The 18,935-nt window shown below is 36.8% G+C and overlaps 2 protein-coding genes across 6 annotated transcripts in view; one reads left to right on the plus strand and one right to left on the minus strand.

The window, feature by feature from the left end:
• Positions 1 to 111: 111 nt before the first annotated feature.
• Positions 112 to 18,935, minus strand: part of LOC106788825 (spectrin beta chain) — a 23,266-nt gene continuing 4,442 nt past the window's right edge. Inside the window, exons 1-13 of one of the 5 annotated variants that reach the window (XM_014752428.1) lie at positions 13,963 to 14,148; positions 13,619 to 13,807; positions 7,343 to 13,249; positions 7,172 to 7,263; positions 6,991 to 7,095; positions 6,768 to 6,910; positions 6,521 to 6,579; positions 5,975 to 6,031; positions 4,904 to 5,008; positions 3,270 to 3,425; positions 2,471 to 2,738; positions 2,202 to 2,384; positions 112 to 444 (exon numbers count right to left, since the gene is read on the minus strand). In XM_014752428.1, the coding sequence (XP_014607914.1) occupies positions 441 to 444; positions 2,202 to 2,384; positions 2,471 to 2,738; positions 3,270 to 3,425; positions 4,904 to 5,008; positions 5,975 to 6,031; positions 6,521 to 6,579; positions 6,768 to 6,910; positions 6,991 to 7,095; positions 7,172 to 7,263; positions 7,343 to 13,249; positions 13,619 to 13,754 (7,215 nt within the window). In that variant the 5' untranslated portion in view covers positions 13,755 to 13,807; positions 13,963 to 14,148 and the 3' untranslated portion in view covers positions 112 to 440. Of the gene's footprint in view, positions 445 to 2,201; positions 2,385 to 2,470; positions 2,739 to 3,269; positions 3,426 to 4,903; positions 5,009 to 5,974; positions 6,032 to 6,520; positions 6,580 to 6,767; positions 6,911 to 6,990; positions 7,096 to 7,171; positions 7,264 to 7,342; positions 13,250 to 13,618; positions 13,808 to 13,962; positions 14,149 to 18,935 lie in introns of those variants that run through there. The other 4 variants (XM_014752427.1, XM_014752429.1, XM_014752430.1 and 1 more) reach the window with 4 other exon arrangements.
• Positions 3,432 to 4,889, plus strand: LOC106788828 (peroxiredoxin-2-like). The gene is made up of 2 exons (XM_014752436.1): positions 3,432 to 4,318; positions 4,400 to 4,889. Exons 1-2 carry the CDS (start codon positions 4,069 to 4,071, stop codon positions 4,780 to 4,782), a joined length of 633 nt encoding a protein of 210 aa, XP_014607922.1. The 5' UTR covers positions 3,432 to 4,068; the 3' UTR covers positions 4,783 to 4,889.

The raw sequence follows: 18,935 nt of genomic DNA on the forward strand, positions 1-18,935 counted from the left end.
GTCAAGAAGATAAATTAGATATAAATATGTATATATGTATGTGTGTATGTGTGTGTATTGTAAAATAACAAAAGAAATGATCTATATAATTCTAAAAGAAAGAAATCATTGAGACCACACTAACATGGGACATTTAATGTCACTCTTTTTTAACTAGCAATATTGCAGTGTCCAAAATTCATTGAAGAACTAAATACAGACTTTAAATAGCCTACTTTTAAATATTAACATAACTTATCACGTTATTGAGTTCTCCATATTGTAGGCATTTTTAAGTGACGCGATAAATCTGTCCTTCAATTAATTTGAAAACACCATGGCCATGTCTTCTAATTTTATATTAGCGTTGCTTTAACCACGTAGAGCGACGAAACATTTCTTTAAACATGTTGTTGCGCTGGCGCATAGGAGCGGCTTATACCAGACTTCACTGCTCCAGTTTAGCTGGAAATGAATTTCAATATAAATGTTTAATAGTTATACATATATAGTACAAGTAAAACTAATCATTTTCAATTATTTATAGTGTTCTTGTACAATATCATCTGACTTATTCTTATAAAATCATTCTCGATAACATTTATTTCTTGTTACTGCAACTGTTCTGTTGTAATTACTTAAACAAACAAATGTTTATATTTTTATTTCGATGTTTTATACTTAATGCACTTTCAAATATAATTAAAAAAATTATTAATAGTTACTTCAATGAATAGATAAATATGATACTGTGTACAAACAGACATGATACAACGATAGCTAAAGTGTTACACATAATATTGTATAGAACCAAGATTTGTGATCATGGATGTATTGTCAGAAAGTTGAAGAAAATTGCTTCTACAGGTGAAACTGATGATAAACGATATTCAGACAAATATAACCCTAATATTGAAAAAACATAAAGATTATATGGTGATATAGTAGAAAGCAATTAAAAGGCGTATGACAACAATTTAGTCTAATGATATAACAATAATGTACGATATTTTCAGTATCTACATAATACATACTAATATACAGAAAAATGAATATTTTACATAGAAGCAATGAAAATATGAAAGAAAACACCTAATTGTGTTTCATATGGTTACCATAATATTACTATTTTAAAAACGTAAAATAGTGATGATTTTAAACATTTACGAAATAATATCAACGTTTAATTAATATTATTATAAAAGATATAATTTTCTAAATGGCGAGTCAAATTACTAAGTGGTTGCTATTGCTTGGACACAAGTTTTCTATATGGCTCATATGAAACACATAAAGCTCTGCACATAAAGACTAATTCTCTGTTTTCAGAGAATTCTGTCATCATTCCGCATTCACAATTGGAAGAACATTCCTCTTGTATTTCCAAGAAGCTAATTATAATGAAAAATGAAAGAAACAGAAAATAACTTTAATGATTATCGATTAATCGTGCAATATTACGACGGTAACGATCTAGGAGTGTGTGCGACTCACCGCATCTCTCTAAATGTTGTTCCAATTGTGTACTGTTTCTTATGTTCATTGGTTTCGCTTTCTACTTTTTGGCTTTTCTAAAATATGATAAATGCGATATGATCGAATGAATAAATGTAGCTAATAGAATTTAATGTGAAAATTTGGAGGAGAGACTTGGAATTCAAAGCTGACATTAGTTTTTCTTAATCGCWAKKYWYSMAWTTRAWMWWAWWWYWTMTTGMYWWTAWWTAWWMKMWYYAKWWSYWTSTYAWYTTTTTTTTTTTTTTTTTTTTTTTTTTAAATAAWAACAAAWTTTTCGCGTATGAAATATGAGCACTTTCAATGCTTGTACATGCAACTGTCTAGAAAGCTTTCATTACACTCAGACTCAATAGATGATATGAATGATCCTAATCAGCCGTTTCTTCCAAATAAATAGCGAAAATGTGGACGCTTTACGTTACGCGAAATATATTACGAACAAAGATGTGACTACGATATGTTAAGATGTTGTAGAAGAAAACTACGAAAAGAGGGAAATGGCTGACCATGGATGAAATGATAAAATGATAGAATTTCGGTGACATGAGTTGAATGTACAAGATGATAAAAATTAGTAGATTTTTCAACGTGGTCAATATGAATAATAAAATTTTTATAATGCATGCAATGATAATATGTTGATATGTTGTTTATCATATTAAAATATACTACCGAAGTAGGTGACAAGTGATGAAAAAACTTACTTTTTCTTGAGAGTGAAGAAACTGCGCCGCTTAGTCTCGGCTTGCGTTGGAGCAGGCAAAGTATGTGCTCTAGATGTACCCGCACCAGATGTACCTTGTGCTGCTTGATTTAATGCCGAAATCCATTCATTTACTTCTGCATCATCTTTGGCCTGGAACAAGAAGTCGGACCCGCTTTGCGACCTGTAATCCAACAAACGTGTCATTAATTATAATTATTTCTTTTCATAATGAAAATTCTTCTTATATTTTCAAGATATTGAACTTACTTTACTCGGAAGACATGTTTCTTCTTAGTGTAATCGGTGGCTACAGTAATGGTCGCGCCTCTCACGTCAAGGGGTGCTTCTCCTTTGTACCGTTGATCAGGTGAAGCCTTATATGTCTTTTGATCTTTATATACAAACAAGTTATGTCCGCGTATAACTATGTATACTTTCTCCCACGAACGATTAGTTGCCTTCTTTGTTGTACTTTCCCACTCATGCTTTCTTTGCAGTGTTCCTTCGAATTCGTCGTCGCTGGGACTACGTTGCTCTGAAAGAAAGTAGTATTATGTCAGCTTATGATAAAGAATAAAGTATAAAAATGACTTATTAATATATTTAATATATTATAATGTAATTTAATTTTATTAAATAATTGTACTGTAATCAAGCCCTCCCCCTCCCCCAACAATTACATGTTACTCGATCATATTGATCAATGGAGTAAATCTGAAAATAATATTTATAGTTAATAGTATACTTATACTAAAGGGGAGAGACGACACCTATGCATCATACTTTCCTCCTTTCACCTATATGAATAACGACGTACCTGAAAGTATTATAAACGAGACTTTTATTATTATACTGCTGATAGATATATAGGTCTTTGATCCTAGGCATCAGTGTTATATCTCAAGATTAGAGTTTACATTAGAATGTAAACTTGCAGGCCATTCATTTTCAAAGAATAAATCAAATAGGAATATACGACATATACGATTGTTAAGGTTCAAGTTTGACTGGCAAAAAGTCAATAAATAGTAACAACTGTTGACCAACTATTGCTCATACAACTTACCAGGAATGCTGTGCTCATCATCACTCACGCCGCTGCGATCTAAACTGGGCGATTTGGTCGATTTTTTCCATCGGAAGCTTCTGAAGGGCGATTTGCTGCGACTGCGTTCCTTACGCCTTAAAGTACCAGATTCGGAACCACTTCCACCTTTGGGAGCTTAATAATATACGCAACATACAATATTATTAACTACTTACTCCTTTCTCATCTAGCTTGTAGATTCGATCAGGAAAACAAGTTGATACTAGAATTCTGGGTATCCGTATTAATTTAACACCACTTTTCACGTCCTTTAACATTTAAGTGTAAACCTTACGAAAGCACGTTCATGCAACATGCTCATGCACGAATATACTATTATAACAAATGAGCAATGCTAATAGTTGTATAAATAAAAGAAAAACGAAGCAATATTTTTTCTAATACTATCATTGTATAATCAATACTTGTATGTATGTGTATGTCGGTAGTACAAGGTAATACCCATATTTAATTACAATTTAAATAGATAATAAATTCTTTATATAGTATATATTATATAAATTAATAGCAGAAACTTATATTGGTTTGGTAAAATTAATACAACGAGTGTAACAGTAATTTTCAAGCAAAAATCTAATAAATGTAACGGTGTACGATTTTAATTGACACTCGCTATATATCAGTGACTCTAATCGTTATATTTCAAATTACTTCATCTTGTTTCGACATTTAGTTAAAATTTAGATCAGTAACTATCACATGAACGTATAAATTATATGTATTATTATGATACAATCGTTTAAAAATTATTCAAAATATGGGATCGTGTTGTATTGAAGAAACAGACAAGGATATTATTCCACGAATACTAATGATACCAGCAATATCATATCCTGCTCCATTTTGGTCAGGTTACGCAGTAATTAATTCTAAAATTACAGAATTATCATTAAAAGACTTTAAAGGAAAATATATAATACTATTGTTTTATCCATACGATTTTACATTCGTATGTCCAACAGAAATCATTCAATTCAGCGAACGCATCGATGAATTTCGAAACCTTAGTAAGAATTTCGTTAATTTATGTAAATCATACTAAATTATTTGACTGCTTTCAATTATTATATTTTACATACATATAAAAGATGCAGAAGTTGTTGCGATATCAACAGATTCTGAATATTCGCATTTGGCATGGATAACTACTCCGAGAAAACAAGGAGGTTTGGGTGAAATGAAAATTCCCGTATTAGCTGATAAAAATCATAAGATTTCTAAAGATTATGGCATATTAGATGAGATTCGAGGAATAGCAATCAGGGCTTTATTTATAATAGATCCAAAGCAATTAATAAGACACGTGAATTTAAATGACACAGCCATAACGCGTTCCGTTGATGAAATTTTAAGACTACTTCAAGCGTGTCAATTTGCAGATCAATTTGGCGACACGTGTCCCTTCGGCCCGGTGCAACAAAAACGTGCATCTATGCACAATTCAATTTATTTTGACACTACTTTGAATTAATTATCATAAATTGTAAAATACAAATAAATAAATACTATTGTATCATATATCAATACATCTAATTTTCATTCATTATGTTTAAAAAGAAATTGTAATGAAGACATTTATAAAAAATACTTACTGGTTGGAGTGGATAGGCCACTTGGACGAGACTTCGTAGTAATTTGTGTATCGGGTGACGTTGTTTCTCCCGCCAAAGGCAATTGGGTAGATTTCTGAGCATGCACTACACCACACCAATTACTAAATCATGCGATCTTTATCTCTTAAATATATTATATATATATGTATGTGAGAAGAATCTACAATATTCTATATCAGTTTTTACGCAAGAAGAATAAAGCACAGATTTTTACATTGTCATGCAATTTTTTAAATAAATCGAATTGACGAATACGTAACTTTGTGTGTGATTATTAAAATAATTGAATATTTTATATTTCAATATAGGTAAGTAATTATTTTGCAAATGTTTTTTACGAACATAACATACCAAATCTTACCTCAATAAAAAGTAAAGCTGTTTTTTGTCGATTAAATGAAATATAAATGACAAATGTAACGTGTACATACCAATTCGGAAGAAAAAATTAAAAGTATCTGTAGATACTCAATGAATGATGAATATAAATTCTTGTTTTTTTAAAACAATTAGTTTTTCCTGATGAATAATGAACCATTTAGTTGGCTGTTTTGTTGGTCGTGCAACACATAAAATATTTTAAATGATAATGTGATTCGTTAATCGCGTTTAAATTATAATCGATGACGTATAGCTTAGGATAAATGGTAAGAGAAACATCGGAGACAAAGTAATTCCATCACCTGCTGGAAAAATTAATAAAAGCAAGTGAACGATAGCTATAATGGTAAAAAGATTTATCCACAATCGCCAGAAATATGCTGAAAGATATAAGATTATTACAGGAAACACAGATAAATGTAAATGTAAATAAGAAGATGACTAGCGGTAGAATCCAACACCAAATGTAAAGAGATGATCAATGAGCACAGCTGATAGAGAAAAAATGAATGTGCATATAACTATTTAATTTGAAATGAAACATATAAAAATATATCATTGCATACAATTTCTTCATTAGTAATAAGATAAAATTATTTTGTATAAAAAACAATTTTCGAAGCCTAAAAAAAATGTCTATCTCGTAATATATCTGATGAAAACACTCACCTTCCTTAGGTTTATCTTGAGGCTGTGGTGTACGCGTGGAAGCCTTGCGGTGTGTCACTGTGGTTTGTGCATTCCGTGCCGCATTAAGGGTGCATTCGGGGACAATATAAGGTTGAATGGACCAAAATTGGTAAGGAACACATTTTGAAGGAGGAAAAAAAGGCAAAAATAAACGTGCTGTTAGCGATTACATGCTTATCCAAACAAACCATATTTATAAATCCAGTTGCCAAACAGTTAAGTTCATAATCGCAAGAAGCGATGTTAACTAACTATATTGTATTAGTAGTCAAACAAAATCCAATCATTCTCTCAATTTTAAATTTCACGTTAAGTGTTATAAATAGAATATTTTATCGTAATTTCACGATTTTAAGTTTGTAACTTTAGTTGATTCGAAAGATGAACCAGCCATCTTATGAAATTTAAAAACCTTGATTATGACTCTATGCCAAATAAGTGATAATAAATGTAAATAACGACTACTTTCTTTATAATTATCTTTTGCAAAAAAATATTGAATAATCGAAAACATAATAATCTTACCATGCGAGTCATCTTCTCCTGCTGCGCGTTCGCCACTCTGCACCCCTTCGGCTTCGGTTCTATTGCAAAAATACAAAATGGAAAATAAGAAAGATAGATTTAACTCTAGATGTTGTTAAAACTAATTCATTATTTGCATTCAAACCGTTCGGTTTAACACGATAATTTGAACGATAACGATGGTTATTTAAGTTTTATTTGTCTCGAGTATAAAAGGTTAATTGCTATAATTAAAAATATAATTTACCTTTCGCTAGGTGGTTCGTCAGGGCTAGTAACAGGAGTTGCTTTCGCTAATCTTGCCGCTTCAGCTGCTGCAGCCTCTTCTTTCTTTCTTCTTTCTTCTTCCTCTTTCTCTTGCTCTCGTCTCTTTAACTCTTTTAATTCAAACTGCACCAAAAATATAATTATATTTGTACCCATAAGAATCAATCAAAATATATGTGTAGACATAAAATTGTATTACATACAGTAGTAAGTCGATGCAAGGCACTAAACCTTTCCTCTTGTGCAGCCGCTGATTTTTCAAATGCTTCATGCTTTTTAATTAAGTTTTCGACTTCGTCGATAGTATGCTGCAATAACGATAATAATAATAATAATAAATTCTAATAATGATGATAACGATCAAAATGATGAAGTATTGCTTACGCCAAGTTCTTGGCTCATAAGATATGGTTCTTGAGCGATTAACCATGCCTCAGCGACAGCAGCATCTCGAGCAAATTGATAGACTTCCAAAACTGAAAAAAACCCCCAAAAGAATATAAAAACACTTACATTCGATACAAGACGAATCGAATAATTAGGAAAAAAACTTACTCAGCTGCAGGTTCTCCCAACGTTCTTCCCATCGATGTAAAAGGGCATTTCTATGGTCCGTTAGTGCTGCTAATTTTTCTTTTATTTGGGCACTTCCATAATGATTCCTAGCTAATAAGTCTTTACCAAGATTGATGCATGCCATGAGATTGTCCTCCCTGGCATCGATTTCTGCTTTTAAGCTTTGATGATTATTCATTAGGAGTTCAACACCACCAACGTCTCGTGGCTTCTCAGATGTGTTCATTTGTCTTACAACATCGTCCATCCAAATCATTAAAGTCCTAACCATGTTGAAGAATCTAAACAGATCTCCAGTGTCTTCTAATTTCGCTCGTCTACCTTCGCACAAGGATTGAAGGTTGTTCCATGCAGCGACCACCTCGGCTTCTCGATTTGTAATTTCTCTTGCCTTGTCTCCGGCATAACTCGTCTCTAATTTCGCTGATTCTTCTTGTATCTGTGATACTTGACTTTGCAAAGTTGACAGATCTTGCATAAAGTTAGCATGTTTACGTTGAAGCGCAGACACGGATCCAGCATCGCGACCCAACTCATCGGACATGGCATTTTGTTTTTCAAGAATTCTACCAAGAACGTCTTTGCAATCGTGGAAGAATTTGTGTAATTCTCGACTAGCTGCTAACATTTGCGTACGAGTTTCGATTAATTCGAGCAGATCTTGCCAACCTTCGTTCAAGCCGTCTTTCCATTCGGCTATCGTAGCAGCATCCGAATGTCCGTTTGCTATCAACGAATCGGCAATACCATTAACCGCAGCAACTCTTTCCGAGCCAATTGCTTCCGTATCACGTGCAAACTCCTTAAATCTTTCCCACAAAAGAGTAACGTGATCGTAATCTTGGCCTAACTCGTGACTAGCGGCTACCAATTCTCTTTCCGCGATCCACTGTTCCAAGTCGTCGACTTCTCGATTTAACATGAACAGTTGAAGAGCCTCGTCCAATTTAGCACGACGTTCACCGGCAAGGTCTTTCAAGCCGGCGTACAATTTATCGACCTGCGATTGCTTCACCGCGATCTGATCAGCTAACGGATGTTGATCGTTTATCAATTGTCTAGCAGTTTCGCCGAGTTGACGAATCGTATCGGCATAATCTTCGACAGCGTGTTCCAAAGATTCGTGTTTCTTCATAAGATTTTGAGCCGAGATTTCGTCCTTGCCGCGATCTTCGACCATCATGTACAATTCTTGTTCGCTCATCCAAGATTCTGCTTCGGTGGCATCGAAGAAGTACTGTTGTGCCTTTTCATTCTGAAGTAAATGCTTGTTTCTGTCCTCTACCGCGTCTTTTAATTCCTTCCACTTCTCCGTTAATTCCGAGATGAGTCTATTAAATTCAGGACTGTCCTCGTGACCTTCGTCGATTAATTTTTGTCCATTATTGCATACCAAATTAATTCGAGGCTCGTGATTATCGATCTCCGTGCGCAACGATTGATTCTTCTTCTTAAGCATGTGTACGTTGAAGAGGGAGTTGCCGTATTCGTTGCTCGTAGCTTGCGGCATCTTTTCCGCTATCCATAATTTCTCATCTTCGACGTCTCGCCTAAATTGGAAGGCTTCCTTCTTTTTCTCGAGATGTCGTTGCCGATCTATCAAAGGTGCCTTCAATTGTGCAAACCTTTGCGCAACCTTTTCTTTCTTACACTTGATTTCTTCCATCTTATCGTCCGGTACGGTACGTTGCAGATGCTCTGCTTGTTTGTCCAATTCTGTAACCTGTCGTGCTTTCACCGCCATTTGGGTCTCGATCATCTGTTGCTTTTGCATCAGAATATTCACAGATGCCAAATCCGAGCCGGTATCGGTACTTTCTATTTGTTTTTCCAACTCGTTCATCCACGAATCAATGTCGTCGCACGTTTGATGTATCAGCACTTCGCGATTGGCATCGAAGAGACGTTCACCCTTGTCGTGGGTGGTAGTTTCAAGATCGGTGAATTGATCACCTAACTCGGCTACTTTCGGTTTGATGAGCTCCACAAATTCGGGCTTCTGCTGAACCAATTCGTCCGCGGCTTTCTGCAATTGTTGCAAACGATCTTTGTTGCTCGCAATTTCGGCCTCGAACGCTTGATGACGCGTCCATTTGCTGTGCACCGTTTTCGCGCTACGGTATGTTTCGTCTTGAGCAGTGATATGTTTCTCTTGCACCCATTCACCCAATTCCTCGCAGTCTTGTAAAAACATTTGTAATTGAAGTTGGTCCTTTAATTTTTCCATCAATTGATTCGCTTTTTCGCGATTGACTCGCCTACGCTCGTTTATGTTTTCAGCTTTCTTCTTTACTTTGTCGGAAGCGAAGTGTCCTTCGTCGACGAGCCTTCCAGCGTATTGCACTACGGAATTAATCTTCTCGTCGTTCGCATCCATTGTGTTCATAAACGCTTCGTGACGTTTAATCATATGCTCGGCTTGCTCGAAGTTCGCCGGCGTCTCGTCCTTTGCAAGAGTGTGTTCCTGTTGCGACAAAAGTACCTCTGCCTGTCGGGCATCGCGATCGAATACTTGGAGGTTGAGCGAATTTGACAATAAGTTTTGCCTGTTGGCCCACATCTGGTGTAATTCTTCCCAACCCATTTTTAGGGCGTTCAATCTTTCTCGCAAAAACATGTATTGCGTGTCACCGTCGCCAGCTTCGCTCGTTAATCTTTCACCATATTCCATCATTTTTTGATAATCGTCGGTATAATTGTCAATCTCTTCCTTAATATTTTGATGTTGAGTAAGTAATTTCTCGGCGTCGGCCAGACTTGTCGGTGTATCTTCGCTGGCAACGGAGGTTTGTGTCTTAGTCAACCAAGCCTGGAAGTGATCTAGATCGCGTAAGAACCTGTGCAAGTCACCAGCTTCCTCGAGTTTGGCATCGCGTTCCTTGAGCATTTGCGTTAACTGCTCCCATATCAAATGAATTTGTGTTATTCTTTCTCGGATAACAGCCGCTTCTTCCGGATGTTCCTGTTCGATCACCTGTGCTTCCTTCTCCAATGCATCGAGCTTGGCTTGTATGGCAGCTAAGTCGCGTTCCATACCACTTAATCTACGTTGCAACGTCATAACGCCCGTTAAATCCATTTCCAAACTATCAGTTTGTTGTAGAATTCGTTTCTTATCTTCGATCCAGGACACAGTTTCGCGGCATTCAATGTGGAAGGTTTGTACTCCGTGAGCAGAGTTAAGTTCTTCGCGTTTACCTTCTGCCTTATCTCGCAATTCTGCCCATTTTTGATTCAATTCATTTTGACGAGCTACTATCTGTTCCGAATTTGGATGTTCAACGTGTAGTAGCTGTCTCGCCAATTGATTGACTACTGCTACTCGCGACGCATTCGCGTTCATTTCCTTTTCAAAACCGTTATACCTATGTTTCATGATCTCAACGTCTTCGATATCCTTGGCTGGAACCATCGTATCCAACATCCTATTCTTCTCTCCGATCCATTGCTCAACACCATCGGATTCGCTGAACAATTTGTATAAAGACAACGCATCCAATAACCTTTGCTTACGTAATTTAGCTAATTCCAATAATTCCTTGTATCTGGAGTCGATCGAAGCAAGTCTTTCTACAACTTCTGGCGATTTAGCATCCCGTTCTCCAAGGCCAGATGCTTGCTGATGAAGTTGATCAATAGTAGTAGCATAGTTTTTGAGTTCATCGGTTACATCCTTGTGTTTCTTCAACAACGACTGCACATTAGCCTCGTCTCTACCAACATCTTCCGACGATACGAGTCTAAGCGTATCCAACATCCAAATATCGATATCGTCCGCGTCTGCGATTAATTGATGATAATCGACGGCCTCCTCTAGACGTTTCCTTCTGAATGCAACAAGATCCAAAAGGTGATTCCACATTCCCAAGATTTCTTGAAGTCTATCGCGGATACGATCGGCGCCAAAGTGTTGCTGTCGCACCAATTCATCGCCAACAGCAGCTACAGACATAAGTTGCGGTTCGTGCGATTGAATTTCATTTTCCAAAGCTTTGTGTTTGGATAGTAACAAATTAATGGTAGTTAAATCATGGCCGATATCCCCAGTAGATACAATCTGTTCCTTCTCTTTAATCCAATTCTCTTCATCGGCCATGTCCCAATAGAACTGCCAAAGTTTGCGAGATTCTTCTAATCTCGCGCGTCGTTCTACAGCCAAGCGTACCAATTCGGCGTAGGCATCTTCCAGTTGTTGGACTCGCTCGACTATGATCGCTGGGTCACAAGGTCGATATCCATCTCCGTGTTCCAAAAATCTTTGCGTCTGTTGTACGACAGCCTTTACTCTTTCTCCCAAGACATTGATATCGGCTTCGACGAGCGAATGCTTTTGTAAAAGATCTTCGACGCCCATCAGATGCTTTCCATAATCGTCGGTCAATAAACGCAATTTTATTTCTTCCATGCTGTCGAGAATATACAACATCTCTTGGAAGTTTTGTTGAAGTTGCAATGATAGTTCTAATCTCGATCGTCTGGCTCGTAGCAACTCCAAGAGATAATTCCAAAGACGCAAGACGTTGTCTTTTCGCGCATTGATTCGTTCGATGTCATGATATTTCTCTGCCTCCAGTTCTAGTGATACCGCCATAACAGCTTGTACACGTTCCTCGTAAGCAAAGATGTCCGTTTCAATAGCCTCGTGCTTCTTAGCAGCCGCTTCGACAGCAGCAAGATCGAAACCGAAATTATCTTGAGAGACCAATCGTTGATTTTCCGATAGCCAAGTCTCTCTCATACTGGCTTTACGGTTAAATCTCGCCGCCAATTGTTCCAATTTCTCTTGACGAATCAATTCCTCGCGTAAAGCTAATTCCCGTTCGTGCTCGGCCTTTTCTAATCTCTCCCAAGCTTTATTTATATCCGATATCATTTTACCCTCTTTCGGCGTGTATGGTTTTTGATTATTGGCCCGCATCTTTGATTGCAACGTGAATAATAATACTTCAAGATTACCCTTTTCAACGAATTTAGGTGGCTTCTCGACTGTACGATAATTCGAGAATTGGGAAAGTTGCGATTGAACCCCCACCAAGGAATTGGCGAATCTACGATCGCCGAGGGCTTCTATGGTCGCTTCAATCCATCGCAACAAATCACTGGTCAAACTTTCGTATTCGTGTATCATACGATCGTTCTCCATAGCGATACCAACGACCTTGCCGATCCTCTTACCTTGAACGGTCTCCTGCTTCATCTTAGAGAAGTAATGATAGTATGTTACGACGTAAGTGATAATCGATTTCTCGTCCGGATGGTCGACGAAGATGTCCTCGGCATCCAGTAATTTTGTAAGACCGAGTTTGTCTTCGGCAACGTTAAATGCATTGTTAAGATTATAAATAGCATTGGATTTGGACAACTTATCGAATTGTATTAAGTCTGGACGGTGTTTATGAATAATAGCGTTAAAGGCTAGACCATCGCGCCAAGAAGTAGTGAAATTTCTAACATTGACGTTGTGATAACCAGCCGTTTTCATCTGACACCAAAGAAGCAAAGCATCCTTTGCGGATTTCGTTTCCTGATTGTCCGTTTCTTCGATCGTAATGTCTTGAATTTGAAATCGTAAAATAATAGTCCAAATCAGGCCCAAACTAAGCCGCGGATTACCATCGACTATGTCGTGCGAGCCCATATTTTCAAGATGAACTCTTTGCTCTCGTAAAAATTGCAATGCCTTGTCGACGTTCTCCAAACAATGAATCCGCATTTTTCCTTTGGTTGGTCGCGGCAAGCGTTCCCCCGACAAGATTTCCAACAGTTTTATCAGCATTTTACCATCTCGAAGATCGACGTACAAGTCGCCGATGCGGCAGGAACATCGCACAAGGTGAGAGTTCACCCATTTTTGAAAAGTTTTCTTTTGTACTAATTCTCGTTCACCTACGAAAACAAGTATAACGATAAATAAAAAAGTATATTATAGAAAAATGAGGCGATTCGTCAAATGTTACTTTACCTCGGAGATTGAAAACGACATTATCGTAATTCATTTTGAAATAATACAAATAATAATAGAAACACTCGATAGGAGAGAATGTTAACGCGCTACTGAACTCGATCGATATGTTGTACATTTATGTATATCGCGGAAGCATGGAAAACTTAATGCAGTTCCCATTATCAAAGAAGGATGCGGATGTGGTGTACGAAGCATCCAATATCTTTCGCGTGCTTACGTTTAAAACACGTGACAATTCATTGAGATTCTTAACAAGTAATTGTAATGAAATAATATAAAGTAGAACGTACCAGCTAAAGCTTTGATGCGCGAGCGTTCGAAAAGTCTCGAGCTCGAATTTCCTCCGTCGTATTCGTACTCATCGACAATCTCTTGTTGCAGCGTAGGGTCCCAACCCCCGCGTACTACCGAGATGTCGGTCGTCATTTTGTCAATCGGACCAACAGCTCACAATCTTCTTACACCTAGAGAGGGCGGTTCTAAACAAAAATCATTCATTATTTCAATCTTTTAAAGTTATGTTATTCATTCTTATTACGTACGTACAAAGATAAGAGTTGCAAGGTAATCTTATCTTTGCTCCTTACGTACTCTGTAAGTATAACACGTTGTGTAATTTAATAACAGCTCTAACCAGTTCAACGTTGCTCGTTATGACCTCGAATAGAAATCATGGTAACAAGGATGCAGTGTGCACCGACCAAAACCAAGGTCTTTTCTTGCAAAAAGAAACAATTAGCGTTTTCGAGTAAAATATATTTCAGTGATAAGAAGCAAGCATTCGTTCACGCGGGAGAATTCAACGATGAGTCATCGACAATTATCAACGAGCATTACAGTACACTTAAATAATCGTTATAAAATATAATAGAACCCCGTATGAAGTGACCAACGTAATGTATCCCGTGGTGTGTCAATGTAACTAAAATATCTTGTCGTCAAAATATCGAGCGTAAATACTGGAGGACGGCGGTTTTCTAGCCAGTTATCGAATACAAAGAGTGGCCGGCCCTCTCGTACGGTCAGTGAGTACATTCGATACACGAACACACGCCTATATCATTTATGTATGTGTGTATGAATACGTATACTATACCTACATAAATTATTTGATGTACATTCATTTAATAACGCATTACGTTACGCACTCAAAGCATGTAGGAGCCCCTCTCGGTGCACAACCGTACGATTACATCACACGCATGATGTCACACGTGCGAAATACACACAGCAAATAGCGGGAGCGCGTCGAGGCTTCCAACAGTAAATTACATTCAGGAAAAATCAGAACCAATGGCGTAGAATCTTATATTTTTCTTTCTAATTAAAAATGTATAGAAACAAATGAGACGAGTAAGCAGCCGGTCTAACCTGTTAACTGGATGCACGCCTAGTGCATTCGTACAGGTAGATCATGAAATACACAAGGAAAACCGCAGTAAACCAATATGGGCGTCGCTTGTTTTCTCGGTGAACTGTATAGTAAAACTGCGCTACGTTGAAATTAAATAAGATTTAGCGACATAAATATTTCCTTACTCATCCTCACATATATCCTCATTATATCGTCTTTTTATTAGTTACAAGCAAGCGAGAGAACAAAAAATTCATCGGAATTGAATCTCGCCGGCTAAAATTATCTTTCGAAAGAAGTAATTCATCATCGAGCTAATCGTGTGACGCCTCGGATGTATAACTTCTTTTACAAATATAACAGCGCTCTGTAATCGAACGAAATCAAATATAAGATATCAATGAAAATATACCGTCCGTGTATACATAATACCGAACGAGGCCAGCCGATGTTAATCGCGCATTTATAGCGTCGAGAGTACGTTTATATTAGTTCGACATAAGACTCACAAATGATTCGCATTTGGTAGCGATCAATGTATACATCCATCTTCGACGCGAAGAACGTTCGATTGGAGAAAATGTTCGTGAAACAACTTACGCGAATGTAAAGAACAAAATTGGAAAGAATGTCATTTTTAAGAGTCTGATAGTCACTTACTCGGAATTAAGAGCAATTACGCAAGTACTGTCATACTTAATGGCAAACGGTACTACGGGTAGACAGAGAAAGAGAGGAGAGGGAGGAGGAGGAGGGGGGGGGGCAAAGAAGGGAACATACAGATTAATGTCTTTACAACGCGTAATGTGGGCGGAATGAAATGAATCACAATGTGAATGACACGGTAACTGGGGAAAGTTGAAGTTTACTCGGCCGATCGAATGATTTCGAATGAAATCAACGACAAAACATTATTTTTCCCCTAATATCGAAGAACGAGTCGCAACAATGTCGATTGTTTGGCGCATGCTCAGCAGCATCGTTGTTCATTGCGCGATGACACGCGTTGAAAACGAGGTCGATCTCCTTTGACTTTTTAAAACGCTCGGGATCGAAGCATTCAAACGTACTGCAGCAATGTTAATGATGTAAATTGTGAAACGAATCGTCAAGGTCCACAGACACGAATATCAAACAACCGGTGCTTGATTATTCTCTTTAGGGGGTTTAAAAAAAGGCTCTTTTCTGTTATCGCATAATTCGTTGCATAATCTCATCTCCCTGCGTATCAATGCCCATTTTAAAACGGGTCTTCGCGTGTGTAACACGAGTTTACCGAGTTGCGGTTTCCTTCAAAGGAAAAAAAAGAGAAGAGTTAACTCATAGGCTTGTATAACAGAGCGTAACGACGAGGACGACGTCGTCGAGCTCTAAACTAAGTCGAACATACACCGCACAACACACACTGCGTTATACTATTGATTTTCTCTAACCGGAGTCGCTGTGGCGCCAGTATCCACGAACGAACACGTTCTACACCTGCGGAAAGGCGGAACCAACTGGCCTGCACTTGGAAAACTACCTTGAGAAAGCATCCCTTATAAACTATCCGTCTTCGTCTCCGTTTCTCCCTCTCCCCTACCACTCTCTCCTTTTCAATAACGACGATGGCGTTGTCTTGCATTTTCCATTAGACGAACGCATAATGAATGATCTCTTTTGTGTGTTGTGGTTTATTAAAAAGCAGGCGATGCGAGCGATCGAAGACACCGCGCGATAAACAAAAGCTTATTTGTGCTATCTCAACGCTGCGCCTGCCTTCGCCATGCAGCACTACGAGTTTAAAAACCTTCATTAGGGTCACCATTATGGAACCCGTTTCGCTAAGCTTTAAACGACATTAATCCTAACTTTATCTTTTTCGCATTAGATTTTGTAAATGGTACGATCTAATGTGTGCGAAGCTTATTCTATTTCAAAGTAAATACAATACTATCGTCAATTACTACTAAAGAGCAAGTTAAATCGAAAACGATAATTACTTTAGGCATAATGTTTATGGGGATATATACTTTATTTGCATGGCGATTTTGCAAGCTTGCTTCATATCTTCTTGGTATCTTCTTTTCTCTTTCGTCGTCGTCATCCTTCGAAAAACAAAAAGAAGACAAATCATTGAATAAACGAAAGATAAATCGAATGACCCAAAAAGTCGATGATGCACTTTTTCAATTTGCGTCAACATCCATTACGTTCTTCGATCCTTTACGAGAGCTATCAAATGCGCCTTTTCGTGCTCTTCGCTTTATTCTCATGGTCTTTCCATTCACGAATCTCTCTAGTTTCTTGATAATAGAAAAATAAATGTCACCATAAATATTACAGAAGTTGAATATTATATATATATATATATATATATAATCACATCGAGATTAAATATATTCGATATCTTCTTCATACTCTTTCCACAGAAGACTAAATTAATCACCGTTTATAAATATACTCGATGGACGTGCCCTTGAATCGAAAGACCGAAGCCATTTTTTTTTCTTTCGGCACAGAAAAATATCTAGTAAAAAATAGATCGATTTATAATGATTATTTTTTCTATTCCTCTAAAATCATTCGATCAAGGAGCGATCTTTTCACGTGCCATGAGTCGTCAAAAAATACGTGAATGAAATTATCGGATAAAAGAAATAATCGCATGCGTGAAAGAAAGAAAAATTGAGCAATGTGTCTCGGTTAGTCTCATGTGTGCTCTATTAAGTCTCTTCTCGTTCGTACAGGCGCACGAAGGAGCATGATAGAAAAGGAAATAAACGTAGTAGTGATATAATGATCTATAAAATGATACGGATCTAGAATATTATAGATGGAGGAACGAGAAAAGGGCTACCGTTTGGAAACCATTCGCGCTCGTAGTATCCTACGTATCGGTGGTCAACGGTGTACGCAAAGCTACGTCATATCCGCATTTGAGTTAATCAACGCTGACCTGACATGGTTGCTCTCTGTCATTTACTTCAACGGAAGGTTCCCTTTTAAGCTACAAATTTGTATCAAAGTATATCCTTGAGGCATTTCCGCGGCCTATCTAAGCGATGTCCAATTTCTTTTAGCTTTCATTCGCTGACCATTTATTCCTTTCCAAGCAAAATTCAGGAGCCAACGAATAGTAGGTAATTAAACAGTCAATTAATGTCACGTTAAAAATTAGTTTAACAACCGTTTAACACAGATTTTCGTCTGACCGGTGAGGGTTCAACTAAAACAACCTTAAATAATAAATATCGTCTGTTGAAATCGCATAAAAAAAAGGGAAAGAACTTATGGGACAACCTAATATCTTCGATACGATTGCACCATCTCATCGATATTTCATTTAGAAATTGAATCGATATGTTCTATTATTGTTAGTCCTAAAAATATCGTAGGAAATTATCGAGATTCCTTAATAACTCTCGTTATCCTCGAGGAATTCGACGAACGAAAAACTCTCAAGCGTATCATTTATCTATCAACAGATAAGGAAGTCTACGACTTTCTTTGAAACTCGACGATATCAAGATATATGTTCTGTTTCGATATCGTTCTTACTTTCAGTTGATTCTTCATTATTAGAAAATAATATAGACAAAAATAATATGCGTAGCCTCGACGCGCGATAAATTGAAACTCGTATTATCATGTGGAAAATAATTCATTGATCCGTGGGTGTGTCCCATCAAATCGTACACTGCTATTCTTAATAGATTTTCCTTTGAAAACTAATATGTTTAGGATGACCCATTAAAGTAAGAACAATATAAAGTACATTTATTTCAAATTTACATATACTTCGAATAAACAATATCTCGATCAAATATTTTATTAGATGAAAAATTTCAACTCAAAGTCATCATTAGCCAGGAAAGTTAAAACAATCAAAAATATTAGCAAAGTACAGTACTGTATTAAATATACCTTGAATGATTGTTAATTGTGTATTTATATTGTAATCTAAAAACAAGGATTTACCTTTTGAAGTACCTTTCTCTTCGAAATCCACCGTTAGACTGGCTCCGTTGTTCTCTATGATAGTTTTTTTACTGAATGTTGTTTACATGGCTTTCCGAAAATCGTGAACGTGTGAAACGAGAATATTATTTGTAATAAATAGAAATTAAGATTATAACGTTCTAATTTTAGCATTTTTCTCATATTTATGTAATTGTTTAAACTAGAGTATATTTTTTCTAACGTTCCGGTGACTTCGAAGGGGGAAATTGTCATCGAAAAAAATATCACATCGAAATTATTTAATATTAAAA

The sequence above is a fragment of the Polistes canadensis genome, unplaced genomic scaffold, assembly GCF_001313835.1.
Source record: "Polistes canadensis isolate GaletaPanama2010 unplaced genomic scaffold, ASM131383v1 scaffold_155, whole genome shotgun sequence".
NCBI classification, from domain to species: domain Eukaryota; kingdom Metazoa; phylum Arthropoda; class Insecta; order Hymenoptera; family Vespidae; genus Polistes; species Polistes canadensis.

Excerpts from the sequence above, each read along its gene's own strand:
- LOC106788828 (XM_014752436.1), top strand. The coding sequence starts at position 4,069 with ATGGGATCGTGTTGTATTGAAGAAACAGACAAGGATATTATTCCACGA. Across the intron at positions 4,319-4,399 it reads CGATGAATTTCGAAACCTTA|ATGCAGAAGTTGTTGCGATA; the intron begins GTAAGAATTTCG and ends TACATATAAAAG.